The sequence below is a fragment of the Falco peregrinus genome, chromosome 2, assembly GCF_023634155.1.
Source record: "Falco peregrinus isolate bFalPer1 chromosome 2, bFalPer1.pri, whole genome shotgun sequence".
In the NCBI taxonomy this organism is placed as follows: Eukaryota; Metazoa; Chordata; class Aves; order Falconiformes; family Falconidae; genus Falco; species Falco peregrinus.
The window spans coordinates 110,477,630-110,495,695 of NC_073722.1; the positions used below are offsets into that span (position 1 = coordinate 110,477,630).

Here is an 18,066-nt window from a genome sequence, read left to right on the forward strand (position 1 = left end):
CTTCAATAAACCATGAAACTTTCTGCAGTAGCGTAGAGGGCAACCATGGATAATGTTAGATTAGGACAACTGTACATTTTTAATGCTTAAAGAAACTAAAACCCTAATATTTCCTTTCTCTTAGACGCGAGGAATAGGAGACTACAAAAATCACTGAAATCGTTATAAACATTACAGAAGCAGGACATACTGAAAAAAAATAGGAGGCCTAAGACCATCCTCCTCAAGGCCTCATATCAAAGCAAGACTTTTTGGTAGTAATGAAAAGAGCTTATAAATGGTACATAGATGGAAATAAATAATTTATGTGACTTCTGTCTGCAGCAAAAGGTAGGTGATGAAGCACAATGACTTAATCACACTTTGCCAGCAGTCCAGTATCTTATTTGCATGAAGACATCAATTTGATGATGACAGAGAAACATTTCCTATCTTCTCTCCCTCCTCAAAGAGGAAATGGGCTCTATTCAAAACTGCTAGCAACTTCTGCCACTAACTACTACTTAATCCTGATTTGGGGAAAATTTCTTTAGAGATAATAGGTTACACTCTTAGATCAGAAAAAACCTACATATCTAGAAGTTTTCTAAGAAGTAGCAATGGATTTAAGCTATTGATAACATATATTTCTGAAATTTAAAAATAGGAGAGTTAATGCACTGCAAATCACCACGCTGGCCCTCTCTTTTAAATAAATTTCTTCCACCCAAATGACATGATGCACTGATTACAGGATTTCATATGCATCTCTTCTCAGATTCAAAATCATGTTCTGTGTGCTTCCAGAGTTAAACTCATGGAAAACAGAGAGTGATTTTATTTAAACCTGTTTTTAAACAATACTTGTCTAAATCATAGCTATCTGAAGTGTAGTAGTTATTTAAAAAAGAATTTAAATGATTAAGATATACTGAAAATTTAGGAAATTCTTAAAAGTCTTCACCATTCAGGTAGAAAATGCTCTAGACTTGGGCAAGTATTTCTATAAAATGAAAATCAGTTTCCTACAGGGAAGCATTTAAGAAGAAAAAAAAGAACATACACAAATTGAATTAAAAACTAGAGAAGAAAACAGCACTGAAATTATTTCATGAAAAGGGCATTCTCATTGATGTCAACCTGGCTAATCACTATGAGACCATTTGTTTGTTGTCATTCAACACACAGTTTGTGTTGAAACAGACTAGATGTTCTCTTTGTACACTCCACTTATTTACACTTTTGCTGCTAAAAAATTTCACTACTGACACTCTTCCTTCACAAACAAACCATAAAGCAGTGCCAGCAAGCTATAGGTCATGAATTATTTCTCACCTTCTGGCCCAGCATATGTGATATAGACACACAATCTTTGTAATTGCAATTCATTGAATATGATGCCATTACATTAATTTTAATACATTTGTCTTCAAAGGCAGTAATTAAAGTTGAAAAGCAACTGTTAATATAAACAGAGAAAAACCAAATGTCTTTAAATAATTACAGCTCATTTTACTCTAGATGACATATCCAGGAAGGAGATGTTCCAGAACGAGATTAATCTTGCAAACTTGAGGAGAAAGCTGCAGTCATTGTAAGAGTCCAAGCACAGGCGAGGTGCTGGTTGCAGCCATATCAGTACTGCAATAAATCAGCTTATACAGCACTTGCCACTGCAAAAGATGTCATCAAACCTTAACTAATCTACATGTTTAATAAAAGTCTGATTGTACACCTTGGGTAGGAAAAATAGAAAGGAAAAAAAAATATTCTGTTAATCTGTGAGGAACTATAAATGCTTCCCAACAATCAAATAAGGTATTTTTCTGCCCACTTGCTCTGATCAATGGGAAAACCTTCTGCAGAGACATTCCAATTTAAACCTCTTTAACTATTAACTCAAGGCCACCATCACATTTCAATATAGAACATTTAAATAATCAGAGGAATTTCAGGTCCGTTAAAGGTGCAGTCAGGCATCCAAAGGGGTACACAGTTTAATCTGTTTTAGTGCTGGTCCAACATTAATTTTCTTGTTATTAATGGATGGAAAAGCTCTTCTGGAGCCAAGGAAGCGTAATTATTTAAAATTTTAGATGTGTTGCACTTCACAGCTCTCAGCTGCTAAGCTGGCAGAAGTAACACTCCTGGAAAGCAGATCATTTATTTACCATATTGAAAAGAAAAAAACCCCAGGTATTTATAAAACAGCACCATTGTTTAGCTATTTACTAATTACTTTATTTGAAAAATGTCTCTCTTTGACATTAAATTTACCATAATTAAACAACAACAAAATCAAAGTACAAAAGTGAACTGAATTTGACATGTCATTTACTGGTTCCAGCAATGGATTAACCATCAGGGATCCTAAGTAATATTCTTCTCTAGCACTGAGTTACTGCATGACCTTAGGTGAGTGACAGCTTCTCAATCCTTCAGTTTTCCTAAAATTAACTCTCAACCCCTAATGCTAAAAGTTTGAAGTACTTACAGTTCATTTTCAACATACCCTTTCTTTTTAACCTGTCCTCTCCTAATAACCCAGGTTGAAGTCACACCCACAGCTTTGATTTCTGCTCTTTCTTTTCTATAATGCTTGCAGACTTCTCTTCTATCCCCTCTCCCTTGCACTGCTGGAATTATGCCACCATTCATTCAGCCAACTACCACAGCTTGAAAAGTCTCCCCCTTCTTGTTCACTGAGAACTCCTTTCTTCCTCCCCAAACCTATTTCTTTGGAATCTTTCTTACCACCTTGCCTTTAACTCCGCAAGGACCAAGTCTTACATCCTGTATCTTTCCCGCCTTATGTAGAAGCTATCTTGGTCCAAAACCACATCCCATTCTCAACTTGTAAGGTAGCTGTATGAATTCACACCCCTCTATGCAATGTATGTAAATTATATATATGACAGGTATTAGAATGGACCTCCTCCATCCACCAATTTAAGAGTTGGTGCTACTGCCAAAGTGAAGGTGTACTTAGCTACAACTGACGTTTTACTTAATTATCATACTTTGTTTTTAAGGGCTTGTACTGAAAAATATTGCACCTATTGCTCCCTCTAAAACAGCAAGACGCCAGGACAGAACACTGTAGCTGGCAAACTCTTCTAAGCCTACATTTAAGACGTGTAGAGGAAAGATTTTATTGAAAAACACTGCCCCAAGAGAAGACCACCACTAAGCTTTTGTAACAAAATGTCCTTTTCAGAGGTTGTAAGTCTAGTTACTTGCCTAACAAATTGGCAATTGAAGCACAGCCTCTAAAAAAATTCAAATACAGGATAATTCTCATCTTTCCTGGCTACCCACAGCCACCTAACTAGATTTTTTTGTACATATAGTTCTTGGCAGTGAAGTCATCCCTCCCCAGCTTAACTGAGAAACAAGGTACAAACCTCACAATAAGAGTAAGGAATAAGATTTAAACAAACTTCAAATAGATGTGCAAACTTCTACTCTTAACCCGATTCCCAAAACAAATACAATAGGTACACTTGCAGGTATGCTCCCAGTAACAAGGAGTAAAAGCAAAGAAAGGATGGCTCTGCTGCTCGTCAGCAGTGTCTAATGCTGTAGTCCAAGACCAAACAGGCTAGTCCCAGCTCAGAGCAAAAGTGAAAATGGGAAACTGGGAGGTCCTGTAATAAGTTACTGGCTTGTACTATTACAGTTACTATGCAACTATGACTTTTTCAAGGAATTCATGTCAAAGGCTGTGCCAAATACACCACAGAAGAGAGAAAGGAGAAGGCACATGCCTCTGAACAGCAGCCTGCTAGAACCACACCGTCCATAGCGCCTGGACTACCTCCTTGGGAAACCTTGGCAGGACAGGCATTAGAGACCGCGTATGGAGAACAGAAGGCTGTGGCCAGTTCAGATTCTGCACAGCCAATTATCACAGATAATTGATTAATCACAGAAAAAGAGAAATTAAGACCTAAAGCCTATTTCCCGTGCTGCTTGCCTCGGTACTTTAACCTAACCTCCAAAATTATTTGCTACATTAAGTTTGCATAACTTGAGGCTTCTACAGAAAGTGGAACTACAGAGGAACAGCAGCACTCAGTTCCCACCGAAGATGGACAGAACAGTAACAGATGGCTCAGCAACCTCCAAAATCAAACTTGGTATTTGAACCCCAGATTTAGTGGAGGTATCTAAAATTTAGGGGTAATATATAATAATATATACGTGTTTTCATGTTCCCCTTATTCGCACAAATGCATCCTTAAGACCTTGTGACCAAAAAGCATTACAGTAATCAGTACAAAGCTTGCAAAGTACCTTTCTGTGTAAAAGTTAAAAACACCAGATAAGTATGTTAGTCCTGTGAAGGTCTGATTTATATAGTTTATCTTCAGCAATGGATAGCCTGGTTCTGTTTCTCAGGGTAAGCCAGAAATTGTCCTTTCCTTGTATAAGACTATCCCAATTCAACTGCAGAGAAGACATACATAAAATCAGAGGAAATACAGCCGTGTGATTAGTCGCCACAGTGGATAGCTGGCACCCTGCTAAATGTTCATAAGGAATGGTGCCAGCTTTAAAAACAAAAATTAACTGTCTCAAATTTCTATAAGGGCTGAGAAGTAAGTATCTCAGCAACCTGGCAGAAACTCAGCGTACCGCCTGGAAAAATCCTACCAGAGTTCAACTGGAGGCGGGGGGGGATTTTACTTCAGACACAGAGGTTATTCACCCTAACACCCACTTACAGCACTGCTGCACAAATCCAGCAGCCAGAAAGCACGGAGATTTCTCAGTTTTATAAAGCACATTCTCTTCTTGCCTCACCGCCACTGACTCCACCACAATCCTGACTAAGACAACTTACACCACTGAAATGTATGCATTAACTGTGACAGGCAACAAATGGCATTTCTACCTAATTTTCATAGGAAATTCTCCTGTGGCAGCATATGCCAAGGTGTAGAACAGTGTAAAATACAGGCAGGCTGTAGCTTCCCTTCTGTCTTACGAAGCTAGCATTATTAAAAAAAAAAATTATATATATATATATATTTAAAAAAAAGAAGCTAGTGTTGCCTGGGAGAGAAGGCAGCAGATATGCAGCACACACAGCACACGCTGCCTGCGTGCATTCCTGCAGTACCCTTCATTTGTGGGACTGCTGTTAAAGCTGTGATCCCACAACGTGTATGTCAGGGAGAGCAAGTGATATAAAACATACCTTCCTTTGCAAGCTAGAGAGGATCTGGCCCACCCTCCCCTCTACAGGGAGAGGAGAAAGAAACTTATTGACCCATGCACTAGATAAATGAACAGACTATCCATTAACTAGCGAACTGCACAGAATGAAATTATGTTAGAGACAATAAAATGAATAAGACTTTAAAGTGTTCATTAAAACTGTCACCAGCCATCTAAAATTTAACCTATAAACCACAGCTATCATCCATATATCATACAAAAAGCTTGCCAAGACACATGATTAACGTGTGCAGTGATCAGTAATTTTAATGTAGGGTAAATTTTTGTTTTAATTGTAATACCTATTATTGATTATAAAAAATTCTCCTAGAGATGAAAGGAAAGGAAAACATCAAGTTTGGTCACACATTTGTTAGGTAAAAACTTTCATGTTGACAAACATCTAAGTTTGAGCGACAAAAATCTCCTTAACTAGAAAGCACTTCCTTAGTCAATCAGAAGTTTTACAATCACAAAATACATTATTTCTGTTTAAAAATTTGACTGTATCATTATCTTCACTGTTTTTATTGGAATCAAAATCTCAAACATGGTAAGTAAAAATTGTGATTTGTTAGTTATACCTTGATACACAATTCAACTTCCTTTTCTCTTTCAGTATCTCTAGAACGAGGCTTTCCTTGGGTAAAAACACATATTTATTTGTTGTCTCAAATCTAGTCCAATCAATAACTCAACCTAAAAAAGAATATTCATCCTTGTGCTTCATATTTCTATAAATCCTAGAAAATCCTCGTTTTATGACCCTAAACCATACCAAATAAACAGAATGCATGTCAGTTACAACACTGACTCCAAATAATGCAAAGTAAGTTCCTTTTTCAGCTAGTATTTTCAAAATTTCTGTCCCACAGGAGCTACATTTTGTAGGAAAAAGATACTACTGTAGGCAATACCTTTTACCCTAAAAAAAAAAAAAAAGTACAGGCAGAATTAAAAGAAAGGGTCATTAGTTACATCCAGGTCTGTTGATGAAATTCTGTATCTTCTGCTGTTGTGTAATCTGTATTAAACCCTTGATCTATGTAACTCTTGAAATCAAATAATTTATATTTTACCTTCTTCAAAATGGTAGTGAGAAATGTTTATATATTAAAAATATATACATTCCACATTTAAATAAAAAGTTAAAATTAAAAAAAAATTGATACTTTTAGCTTCACTGTTCAGAAAACTTAATTAAGCTTGGTGTGTCTGTAACATTGTCTCTTTTCCTAGAGGGTGGAGGGGAAACTTAAAGTTTATCATGAAATTTGGCTAACAGAAATAGTAAATATAAGGTAAAAACCTATCTGTCTGGAACTGATTTCTGAAACACTGATCTTATTTCCTTCCCTATGGATTCTATTTTTATGGTATTATCTATGGCAGTACTGAACTCACACAAGTGTGGACAACAACGTATTTAGCAACTAATATTCAGCTTTAGCACAAATAAAACATCTATAATTCGCTTTTACATGTGGTGAAGTAAAGACAATTTACTGAAATAAAACTACAGCCCCAAAGACTCTAAAATTACTCTTAAAAGCACATATAACAATTTCTATAGTATGAATAGATGTGTATAATTTACACACAAGTTGGTTTTAATTATCACAGTTCATAAAGGCCTTTATACCTTAGATCTGTCAAAATGAAGAGTGGAATCCTGTTAGTTTTTAACATGGTAAAAATCTATAAAAGCATCCTCCCTTCTGGCCTCCTAAAACTAAAATCCTTTAAGCATGTCCAGTTTCCTAAAAGAACTAAAAAGCAAATTCCAGGATGCTTATCAGTTGTGTGATTTACAGACATTATACTTTGAAAAGTCTCACCAATCGTGACTCCGTTTCAAGTCTGGAGGGACTACCTCACACCACCCAGATCGAGTCTTGTCCAACTCGCAGGACTAAGCCATAGCGCTCCCTGCCAACATCATAAATGCTGCCATTAAAATATTTGTTTTAATTCTGACCTCAGAGTCACAGCTAATAAACAAGAAAGGCAACTAGAAATTGAAAAACAAACTCAATGCAGCTGTTGGACTGGACGTTTCACAACTGTGTTTAACTGCATCCTTTAATTTCACTTCTATGAATAGAAGCCATACACCACAGCTTGCATGCCAGCTAGTCAACCAAGCCGTATTTTCCTTTTGAGTTCATTTTGCAGTGTTATTCCGTCATGTAAATTTTACTGTATTTTTAACTTTTCCTTTGAGATGTGGTCTGCAAACAATGGATAACTATTTGCCGGTGGTTTCTCATTAGAACACATACCAGCAGCGGATAGCATTTGTATAATTTTTCCATAATCTTCCTGACACACAAGAGGAACCGAATATTTTTGTGTATGTATAATACATGTTTGTATGTGTGTCAGTCCAGAGCTCATTTAAATATATCCAGTGAGCAGAAGATTAATGTTTTAGAAACTATGCCTCGAGAAACTATTTAGAAATGCATTACAAAATCACATGGAAGAACTAGATATAGAGGAGTGAAACACAAAGCTTATGCTGTTCTACGGACCTCCCAAAACTTATTCATACATCTTAAAAAAAATACATTATTTTTTAATATGTCTTTATAACAATCAATGAAAATACCTTTCCAGAATGCACAGGATTATAAATACTAACTAGATAGGGAAACAGGAACCTGAACATACTTGAAAAAAATCCATTCAGAAAAGGGAAACAGGCCACATCCTTTTAGAACTGTAGATATAAATAAAGAATCAGATGATTAAAAGTTAGGGTAGTGAGAAAGCCAGAATTTCCAATTTATTTTGGAATATATTCCTTGAGTGTAGAGGAAAAAATAGGTAATTGTATTTTGCAAAAAAATACAGCACATTGGTGTGTTTTTCAAATATGTAACATCCTCCTCTTCTCAGTTTCCAGGTCTGGTATATAAAAAGATAAGAAATAGCACCCCACAGCCCTCCGAAACTAAACACTTTGTTTCTTTTGGGGTGGGTGGGAGGGGTGGCATATTTCCATTAAAAAATAAAAATTCCTTTTAAACATGTGGAAATCCAACTTCCAAATATTATATATACCCTTAGGGCTCTATATTGAAACGTCTTACAAAAAAAAAAAATATGCAGCAGACCTAATGCCTCCCAAATCACACTGAAGCCTCAGTTCTCAGTGCCGTCTCAATTCAGGATATTCGCATCCACAACTCTGCTCCAGTCCCAGGACCTTACATGAAAGTAAAACAGTGGATACCTTGGACCAATATTAAAAGGAATAGCAATAAACCAAAACATTTGAATGAAGCCGTACACAGAAATTTCCATAACAGATCATGCCAGAGGTCTGTGTAGCCCAGTGTATTTATTGCTTTTAACAACAGTGACTAGCAATCATCTCTGTGCCTACAATGGAAGAGGGAACAAAGTGAATTAGTTTTAATGGACTACGGCTGACATCAGAATTGGTGAGGTTTTTTCCTCCTTTCTAAATCACAGCGTCTAATACAACATAATGAAAAACGAGGATGTTTGTATGGTTCCTTCAGTCTCCAGTCTAGACACTCTCTAGTTTAAACTAATCCAGTTTACCATCGAGCAACCAATTCTAATTGGTAACATTTAATCCCTTCCCTTCCTCTCCCCATTTCAGACCTGGCATACACTTAGAATTCCTGGCAGACTATCATCAACATGTTTAAAGCTTGGAGGCTTTTCTGTAAACATCTTAATTTAAGTAACCCCCTATGGTGTATTCCTTACTTTCGGGAAGTACCAAAATTTAGTCCAGGGCACCTTCATTCAGAGTTGGCAGAATAAGCTCTTGTCTATTACAGTACATAGCAGATAGGATTCTTCTGTGATACCGTGACAACTGTAACATTCTGCAAACGGTTTGTACCTGGATTTTCTATTATGTAAATTAATTTCTAAATATATAAAAATAAATACTATATACATATAAAAGTTTAAAATCTCCTAATGACAAAGTCTTGCATAATGTTGCACTGACAAAAAACCAACTTAATAACCAAGGAAATATTTACCAAAATTTTTTATCCAGGCTGTAGTTTAATTATGGTAAAAACTCAACCATAATAAACACAGACCGCAGTGTTAATACTGCTGTGTGACAATGTGTAACAGACAATGGTGACTGTTGTACAATTGCTACTGGTTGTACACAACTGACATTTCTAAACGTCTTACATCTATAGCCTGGAAAAAGTCAAATCACCATTCCAAGAAATCGTGGAAGGCTACATTGTCCTGTAAGCCATGGTAACAGAGCACTTATGTTCATCAAAAAAAAGGAAATTATGCAGGTGAAATTACCTGCAACTCAACGTAGCTAACAACACCCGAGATTATTCTTGTGTGATCAAGGTATATAGACTGTAATCCTGTAAAGACAGGCTTTGTTCCTGGACCAAACAAAAAGGCATCAAGATTTTCTTCAGAAAAAAATATATAACCAGGAAAAAATATGATGCGCAAGTCTGGGAGCATATCTACACAGATGCAGTCTGAGCAATTAATCTGAATTACCTACTGTGAATTAGTAACAGCAGTAAATTTTTGTCTGGACAGTCTGTCCACTGTAAATTGGCCTTCAATTCATCCAAAACTGAATATTCAAGCTAAGATAAATCAAGGGTATGTTAACACTATGTAAAATCATCCACACTAAAGCGTAATGTGATTTTCATTTAATAAGTGAATTAAAGTAACTGTTCTTCGAGTCTCTTTGTAAATATAAGCCTCTTGTTTCCACTGCATCAATATACATGCCAGAGAGACATTAATAAAGTCCCCAGTCTATCAGTATATTACTTCACTTCCTTTTACTATTTATTCTCATCTTGAAAAGTTTTATTAAAAGGCTTGAAGTCTCCCTGAAAGTTAGAAGCTGCCTTCCTTTGTTGAGAAATGAAGGAGTGGACATGGCGCTCTTGACTGTCTGCAGCAGCTGCTTCGCACAGAGGATCAGATGGGTGTTCAAATATGAACGAACCATTCGCAGAACGCAGCTCATTTCCCTCGCAAATGTTTCTGTACGCCTAAAAGATGTGATTTTCTTCTTCGACCATGGATCCTTCTCGATTAGGTTGAAAAAATATTATTATTGTTCTCCCAGTCAACTACAAAACAGTGCTAGGATCAAAATACAGCCAGTGACTGCACTTCGCAAGACTCTGTGTATCTGCGGCACCCAGCCTACGGTCTGTCAGCCACGTCTCCCTGCAAAATTCATCTGGCTTGCTGGCCATTTCCTAGCTGCACCAATTACTCTGCTGGCAAGAGCCCAGTTCTGGTCATCACCTGCCCCAGGGCCCCACAGCTCCTTCCTCTTACATGCAAGTATCCTCGCCACATACTGTGGTGCAAGCGTCCCTTCTTGGGAAGGGGCTGTGGTAAAAAATAAATAAATACCATGTGTATGCATTACTTACTAAACGAATATACTGCAAAATCAGACCCCTTCTTCCTGTTAATAGACAGCATCTCATCCATGGCACTTGGCAATGCTAAATTATTACTATAATATTTATTTGATTTATTCAATATTGGATGGATGTCTAAAAATATCAAAACACGAGTGCTTCAAAAGAGGGACCTTATCTTCACATAAGTCACAAAAGCAATCCCTGGCATATATGGCATTATATAAATAAATCACTATTTTGACATATAATAAAGCATATAGAGAAACTGTGTCAGTTTCCTGTGGAAGAAAAGTATACATTAAATACTCATATTCTAGCAATTAAAAAAGAAAAAAAGAAAACAAGCAGCAGTGCCAAGTCACCTGAACTTGAAGCTTGGAATTGGATGTACTAAGCACACTTCCAGAAACAGAACAAGAATGTTATACAGGAAGTGTGCCCACTGGCCAGCAGAAACTCTGCCACCAAAGCTGACAACACAACTGGCAAAGAGAACAGATTAAGGAAACTCACATCATAATTTTTATTTTTACCACCAGAATAAGGACCCAGTTAGCATTTCATGTCTGTTTCCCAAAGATTCAATCAGCAACAAATGGCAAAGGAGGACCAGTCCTTTTTCACTTTTATTGAACTACTACATATCTTACCTATTAAAATGAAAAATGTTAAGCAGAGAGGCAATAACAATATATGCAGGGTCCCGACTTTTAGAAATTCCATAGGACTAAGGGATTTTGCGGATGAGATGCCTGGCCACAAATTTTCAGCTGCAGTATAAACCCTCCCCTTCCCTCCATTCCCCAGAAAAACCCAGCAACCCACTCCCCATAGTAAACAATCACAACTTTTTTTGAAAACTAAAATTTGATGTGCACAGGAAAAAACACAGAGAAAACCTAAACTACCAGGAACTGCAATTTTTCTCCTTTATGGTTGGTGGTTTGTTTGGGGTTTTTTTCCCCCTTTTCTAATGTTAAACACGATTTGCTATATGTCTCTGACTGAGACTTTTACAGTCTCCCTAAAATCAACTGACTCAGGCAAGCTTTTATTAACATAAGGGTCTGGAAGAGGTATAGAGGGACATGCTAGGCAGCATTAAAAAAAAAAAACAGCTATGGTGCCCCCTAAGTATACTCAGAAATGATATTTCAAGGTTGTTATTTTATTATTCAACCAGATTTTCCGAGCATCCATACATGTAATACCAAAAAAAAAAAAAAACCCACCCAAAAACCCCCCACTAACTATATGTTGTCTCTTCTTTCTTTGAATACCTCAAAACCAGAAAAACTTCAACAGATTTGCCTTAAATTTAAACACAAGGTAGACCTAAAAGCCAGCAAAAGTTACTACAGAAAGGTCTATACAGCACAATGAAATGCTATGCAGAGACACCTCTGCTTGTTCTTGCAGGATTTTGCTTTGTAATGCAGCTAAGGTAAAAGAGCATGCATACAGCAAGCTCTCCTCGTCAACGAACCCAGCTCAGAACTTCACAGAGATTATTTAACATGCTGGGAGGAAAAAACAAAAAAAAAACCTCAAAGCCTCAAAACCAAAGCAAGACAAACAAACAAAAGACACACACCTTATCAGCCAGAGTCTTGCCATTGCAAGACTTTCAATCAGGCCCACAGTAACATATCTTGGACAGTGTAAGTGCAGTAAAGGATTTCTTCTTGGTTTCAAAAAGAAAGATCAGGGAAAAAAATATGACTGTCATTTACTGACAATTAGTGAGTCTCTCTCCTTCCCACTGGATTGTTTTCTGATAATACTATATTGAAGCAATGTATTACCAGGAGCTGTTTTCACAATGATATCCATAAATTCTGCACTATTATTTATCACAATTAACTTATCTCTAGAAAGCTCCTTGTTCAGTAAGAAAACATGAAAAGGAAAAACAAACAAACAAAAAAGGTATCCTACTGGCAACCAATACCTTTAAAATACAGCTTAAAGTGGCTGTGGCACTGTTCTACTGGTTTACTACACAAAACTCATATATAACCATCTTCCATATCCATCGACCTTCAGTGGTTTCCAGTGTAGTGGTGGCTTTGGTTTAGATTTTTTTCAAACATAATCCTGTAAGTTTTTACAGACCTGAATACCTGTGGAGCTCAGGGGCTCTTGGGTTAAGACATGATGAAATTAAGCTATTTAATCAGTCATAGAAAATAAAATAGTACACTGAAACAGATCAGTGTTCCCTGTTTGCCTTTACAGCATAAGTCTGTAGTTGCTATGCTGCCGTGCAGCATCACATACACTGCTTGAAATTATAAGTGTTTTTTCACTACAACCAGCCAATAGATGAAGACAGTATCAAAAGCCGCCTCTTGGTTTGTTCTGCTTAGTAATGAGATCAGTTTAATTGGCAAAATACCACTATATAATGGATTAAGATGATGTTACTAACAACGCTGGCTTCAAACAAAATTCTGCCTTGATGTTAAATAAAGAATAGAGAGTCCTGCGTTAAGTGCTGCTTTCAGAGTGTAGGCAGCTGAGGTAAGAGTTTTCAACTGTTTTGATATTGCTGTACCCAGAACATGCGGTATGATTCAATACCTTGCTGTGAGTCATCCCTCCTGCAAATATCTCATAACATATATAATTTGCAATCAGTCAAAAATAACAGCAATTAGAAAAAAGCATTTTGCCATTAAGTATCTTACTGCACCATTAGATATAAGGTAACAGTCAGCTATATCATATACAAAGGATTGTAATGTTAGTACCTGAGCAAACCAAAAGAGCTTAATTATAATAGGAGTAAGTCAATAATATGCAAATATATCCTTCAATTTAAAAAATAACAAGTTAAATGGGTCTTGCATAAACATTCCATTTTCCTTAAATCTGTACAATCATAAAAATTGTCTTAAGGAGACATTTAATTAGTATCTATAAAGCACTCTAAGTTAAGCAGCTGTATTTATTTCACTTAATTAGCACTGCTCAACTCTAGGTATTACCTTTCTACCAGAGTACAAAGCAAAAATATTACTGTTCTGGAATCTGCATAGCTGATTCTCCGTCAAATACATAAAGTTCCACAGAAAAATCTCTTTAAGTATCAGAAGAAAGTTCAGCCAGATGAGAATACAGTTTTTTTATGTCAAAACCTCAGTGAAAATGCTGTGAACTGCGCACCGCTATTAAAGAGTTCTGACAGAACAGATGGGATGTCAGAATAAGACCAACTGGTCAGTAAAAGTGAAAACGTAAGTGACATACATTTAGTTTTATTCTTTAAAATGTGACTTCATCCTCAGGATCTTCATGGCCATATTTTAGAAACCGTTGATTTAGGCAAGTAGAAGCTGTTGATTCTCTGGCTGTTTCATTGATTACTACTGCAATTAACCAAACCTTTTTTTTTTCCCTGCCCATAAGTAGAATCATAGACATGTTAATTGTCAAGTTAAGATTTATTAAGAGACAAGATTCTTAGTTATCTCTGCTGCCACGGTCATTGTTCATTCATCAAGAGAAAGGAGAGAAATAGGTACTTTGAGGAGTTTCTTAAAAGTATTTTCATATTATAGTTGATTTCACTCAGGAAAGAGGGTAGAATCACAAATTCTTCATCAATAAAACACATAATGGCAGTGTAAGTTACCTTAAGAAGCAGTGCCAGTGAAATGATTCATTTTATTTTCATTTATGGAGGAGTACAACTTAATACATGTGCTGATCCTCTGGATACCCGCGTATCAGAACACCTGGATACCTGGCTGGCAGGATACCCAAGAGAAGATAATTCCTTAATACTTCTGCTACATTCAAAGTGGCAGACAATCTTCTCACATAGCTTAAGTTTGACATTTCCAGAGAAACCAAATTAACCAGTGTACAGCACAGTCAACACTCAACAGAGCAGGTCAAAAGTCCTAGCAGCAGCGAGGAGATACCTGCATGTGTTAGAATGGTACCTGCAATTCCTCCAAAGCAATGGAACACATACCTATGACATTCTACTGTCTTCATCTTGTTTACAATTATCACATTAAAACAGTAAAATAACTTACCACTGGGGTTAAAAGCCATGCAGCAAATAGGTTTTTCATGTGCAGGGAAGTGAGCCACGATACCATCACTATCAGAGTCCTCACTGACAAGTACCTGCAGAATATTAATAGAGACAAAAGAAGCTTAGGAAGTAAAAATATGCCTAAGAGAAAATACTAACTTACTGATACAGGAGTTGTTTTAGAAAATATACACAGTGGCATGAATTAGCAATATAACTGCATGTGAATTGAACACAATCAATCTATTTTTTTTAGATAGAGACACGCTCAAATAATCTACTATTAACTAGAAATAATTATACACTTTACACCTAGATTCTCTATTTATTCATCCTATTAAAATAAAGCAAAGTATTACTGGTTTGCTACACAAAGCATCAATGGCTGCACAGAAGCTTATCACAAAAGAAGTCTGCAGGCAGTGCACCAGGAAGCTACATTTACAGTTTCCACTGCCGTTGGCTGAAGCAAGGGTTGTGACCTCTCTGTATGCCTACAGTCAAGAAGGCCTATTATTCATAAATTTGTGACAGGAGTCTCTTGCTCATTCCACTCTCCCATGGACAGGAGCTCCCATTCCACCAGACTCAGCAGCAGTGTGCAGCTGGGCTAAGGTAAGGAGGATCGGTGTAATTACATTGAAGCACACGGGCAGGTCTTTAACTGTCAACAACACGTTATTTTCTCTAAGCAATAACAAAAATCACAGAACAGAAAAAAACCCAAGAGGTAGCATAGAGTTTTTCAAAGAAAAGGGAATATTTAACCATTACGTAAATCAGTATTTTCTTTGGGATTCAAAGTATACATGGCAAACGACTGGAAAAACGGACCACAAACCCAGATGAAGAAAGCGGGTTTGTTTTCCATCAGTTACATAGGCAGGAACACCACAGCTTGCATCCTGCTAGTAAGTGGTGATGGACTTGAGGTATCTGGATTTCCAAAGGACACAAGAAATATTAAGGACTGGGAACGCATATGAAAGCAGCTACAGTGCAGAATATGCAATGAACAAGAAATTTCTCCATCTTGAATTTGCTTTGATGGACATTAAATAACAGTATTACAAAGGTTGTTAACCAAAACCCCTTAAAAAAAACCAAAAAAATCATGCTGTGGCAAAATACCTTCTTGCGAACAAGAAAGCAATTATGAGGCAGGAGAGTTTTCATAACAGAGGGAAATTAAGTGGAAAAGGAAATATCTGAACTGAGATCTGTGTTGCGCAACATCTTCTGGAGAAAGGGACAAAGGATAAGCTTTTGATTTTATTTAAACAAAAGGCTATTTGAAGTTGATAAAACTACTTGGGCCAGTCAAAACTAAAGCTGACTGTGAAGACTTACAAAAGGACCTCCAAAAGAACACAGTATCTAATTGCACGAAAAGGAAAATATATTCTTAGATCTGTGGCAGAGAACCAAAAGATATGTGGACAAAACATATGCAGGAGCTGTAAAATTATTTTATTCCTTGGTTACATCATGTTAAAAACTAAATTAAGTAAAATAATGAGAAAGATCTGTCAGAAAAGGACTTAATAGAAAGAGTTTCTGTGGTAAGTAAAACCCACCTTCTTAATAAGATAGCGCAAAATTTCCCATTTCAACTTGTCTGCTGCTTCAAAGATAATCTGAAAGGTTTTTAATACTTCCTATTCCTAACAGATATCAGAATAATTTGAAGATATTTTTATGCTTCAAAAAGAGAAATCATCTTTAAGTGTTTAAAGAAGTCACGTAATATGGATGAAGAGGCCTGCGCCTGACTTACTTTAAATGTTCAAATTACTTGGCACTGTCACATAAGCACAATTATGGTTTTGCTTTCCGTTGTCAGCATTTCGTGCTTATTCCAGAACCACTAACCAAAGGGTCTGGAGATCTTCCTAAGAGCTTTTCAAAGGAACAGTGTTCTTTTCTCAGCCTATATAAACTGCACTAAATAACTCCTATACATCTTTTCACAGCTTCCACTTTTAGGTAACCCAGTCTTATCCTAAACATTTTGCTCTAATTAAAGATACACGGTAATGATAAAGTAACATCATAAACCAGCTTTACAAAAGAAAGAAAAGTTGGGGTTTTTATTTTTAAATCTAGTCTGTTAAACAAAAAATATTAATCTAGAAATGGGGAGGTATCAACAGTACCTAAATCGTTGCTTAAAAAGTTACATAGCATCATCTTCTACAGACTGTAAAATGGATTAATTCAGCATGGTCTTTTTTTTTTTTTTTTTAACCTCATGATAAATGTACCACTGCTGTCATCCCTGCAACATAAAACCCCTATTTAACAGACAAGGAACACTCTGGATGGTAAGACAACCTTTAAATATTTTTCCTCTGGAAAGAAGATACAAAGCAAAAATCTGACAACATTAAAAACTGTGAAACACCTTAGACATACCAATCTGAGAATACACTAAAGCCCAAATCTATTACTTGTATGCTATGCTAACTGACTCCACACTTTGAAATGTTTTATTTTCAATCACTGCTTAAAATTACCTTCCTGGAAAAACACCCTTTGTGTTTAATCTAAACGGACTTTTTAAAAAATCTCTTTTCACTGTAAAAGCTGATTTTCAGGTACAGCAAACCAGTCCTTATTTTAGCTGTTATACAATTCCATTGTTTGTGATAGAAATACAAGGAAGAAGAACTTGTCAGCATAACATCCCATCGAGAATGAAAGAAAAGCAACTGTAAGCTTGTGGATCCTGAAAACCCTCGCCTGCCACCAAAGCTTGACTCATGCAGAGCTTTCAGACTCAAGTAAAATTATGTTAGTATCCTGCATTGGCCAAGTTGGGGGTGGGGGGGGTGGGGTGGGGGGTGGTGGTGTAAAAAAGAAAAACCCCAAAAAGCACCTTCATTACTCAGAAAATTGCAGATCCTTGGATACTGGAGAATCTGAAACTCAGGTTGTGATGGTGCCACATCACCTCCTTTCTTGACATCTGGTATCTGTCACTCCCTACCGACTGTGGCCAGAGAACTGAAATACTTGCTTCTGAAGCACACACATGGAAAAAACACTTGCTGGTGCAAGGTAAGATGAAGTTGGAAAAAATGTTCATCTTTTTAAAATCAACATGAAAAAAAATATCCTTGTGGAACAGAGAAGAAAAGTACCGTTTTAAAATCACCAACTTCTATTTAAACCTATAGGCTGCACTGCAAGATTTTTCATGTCCTTCCCTTGCACTTTTGCCATGGACAGTTGGGGAAAACATACATCATTTTTTACAATTTCAACACTACAAAGAAGGGAGAAAAAAAATATCAAAGGAATTACAGCAGCTGACTTAACTACATCATCAACCAAAGAGGAGCCTCTTTGGAAACATCCCTTCCAAACATGCCACAAAAGAAAAGC

The 18,066-nt window shown here is 36.6% G+C and overlaps 1 protein-coding gene across 14 annotated transcripts in view; it reads right to left on the minus strand.

Moving 5' to 3' along the window:
• BCAS3 (BCAS3 microtubule associated cell migration factor) overlaps positions 1-18,066 on the minus strand; it is a 370,182-nt gene that overhangs the window by 267,428 nt on the left and 84,688 nt on the right. For all 14 annotated transcript variants that reach the window (XM_055797243.1, XM_055797246.1, XM_055797240.1 and 11 more), the window contains exon 13: positions 14,678-14,771. In XM_055797243.1, coding sequence (XP_055653218.1) covers positions 14,678-14,771 — 94 coding nt within the window. The remainder of the gene's footprint in view (positions 1-14,677; positions 14,772-18,066) is intronic.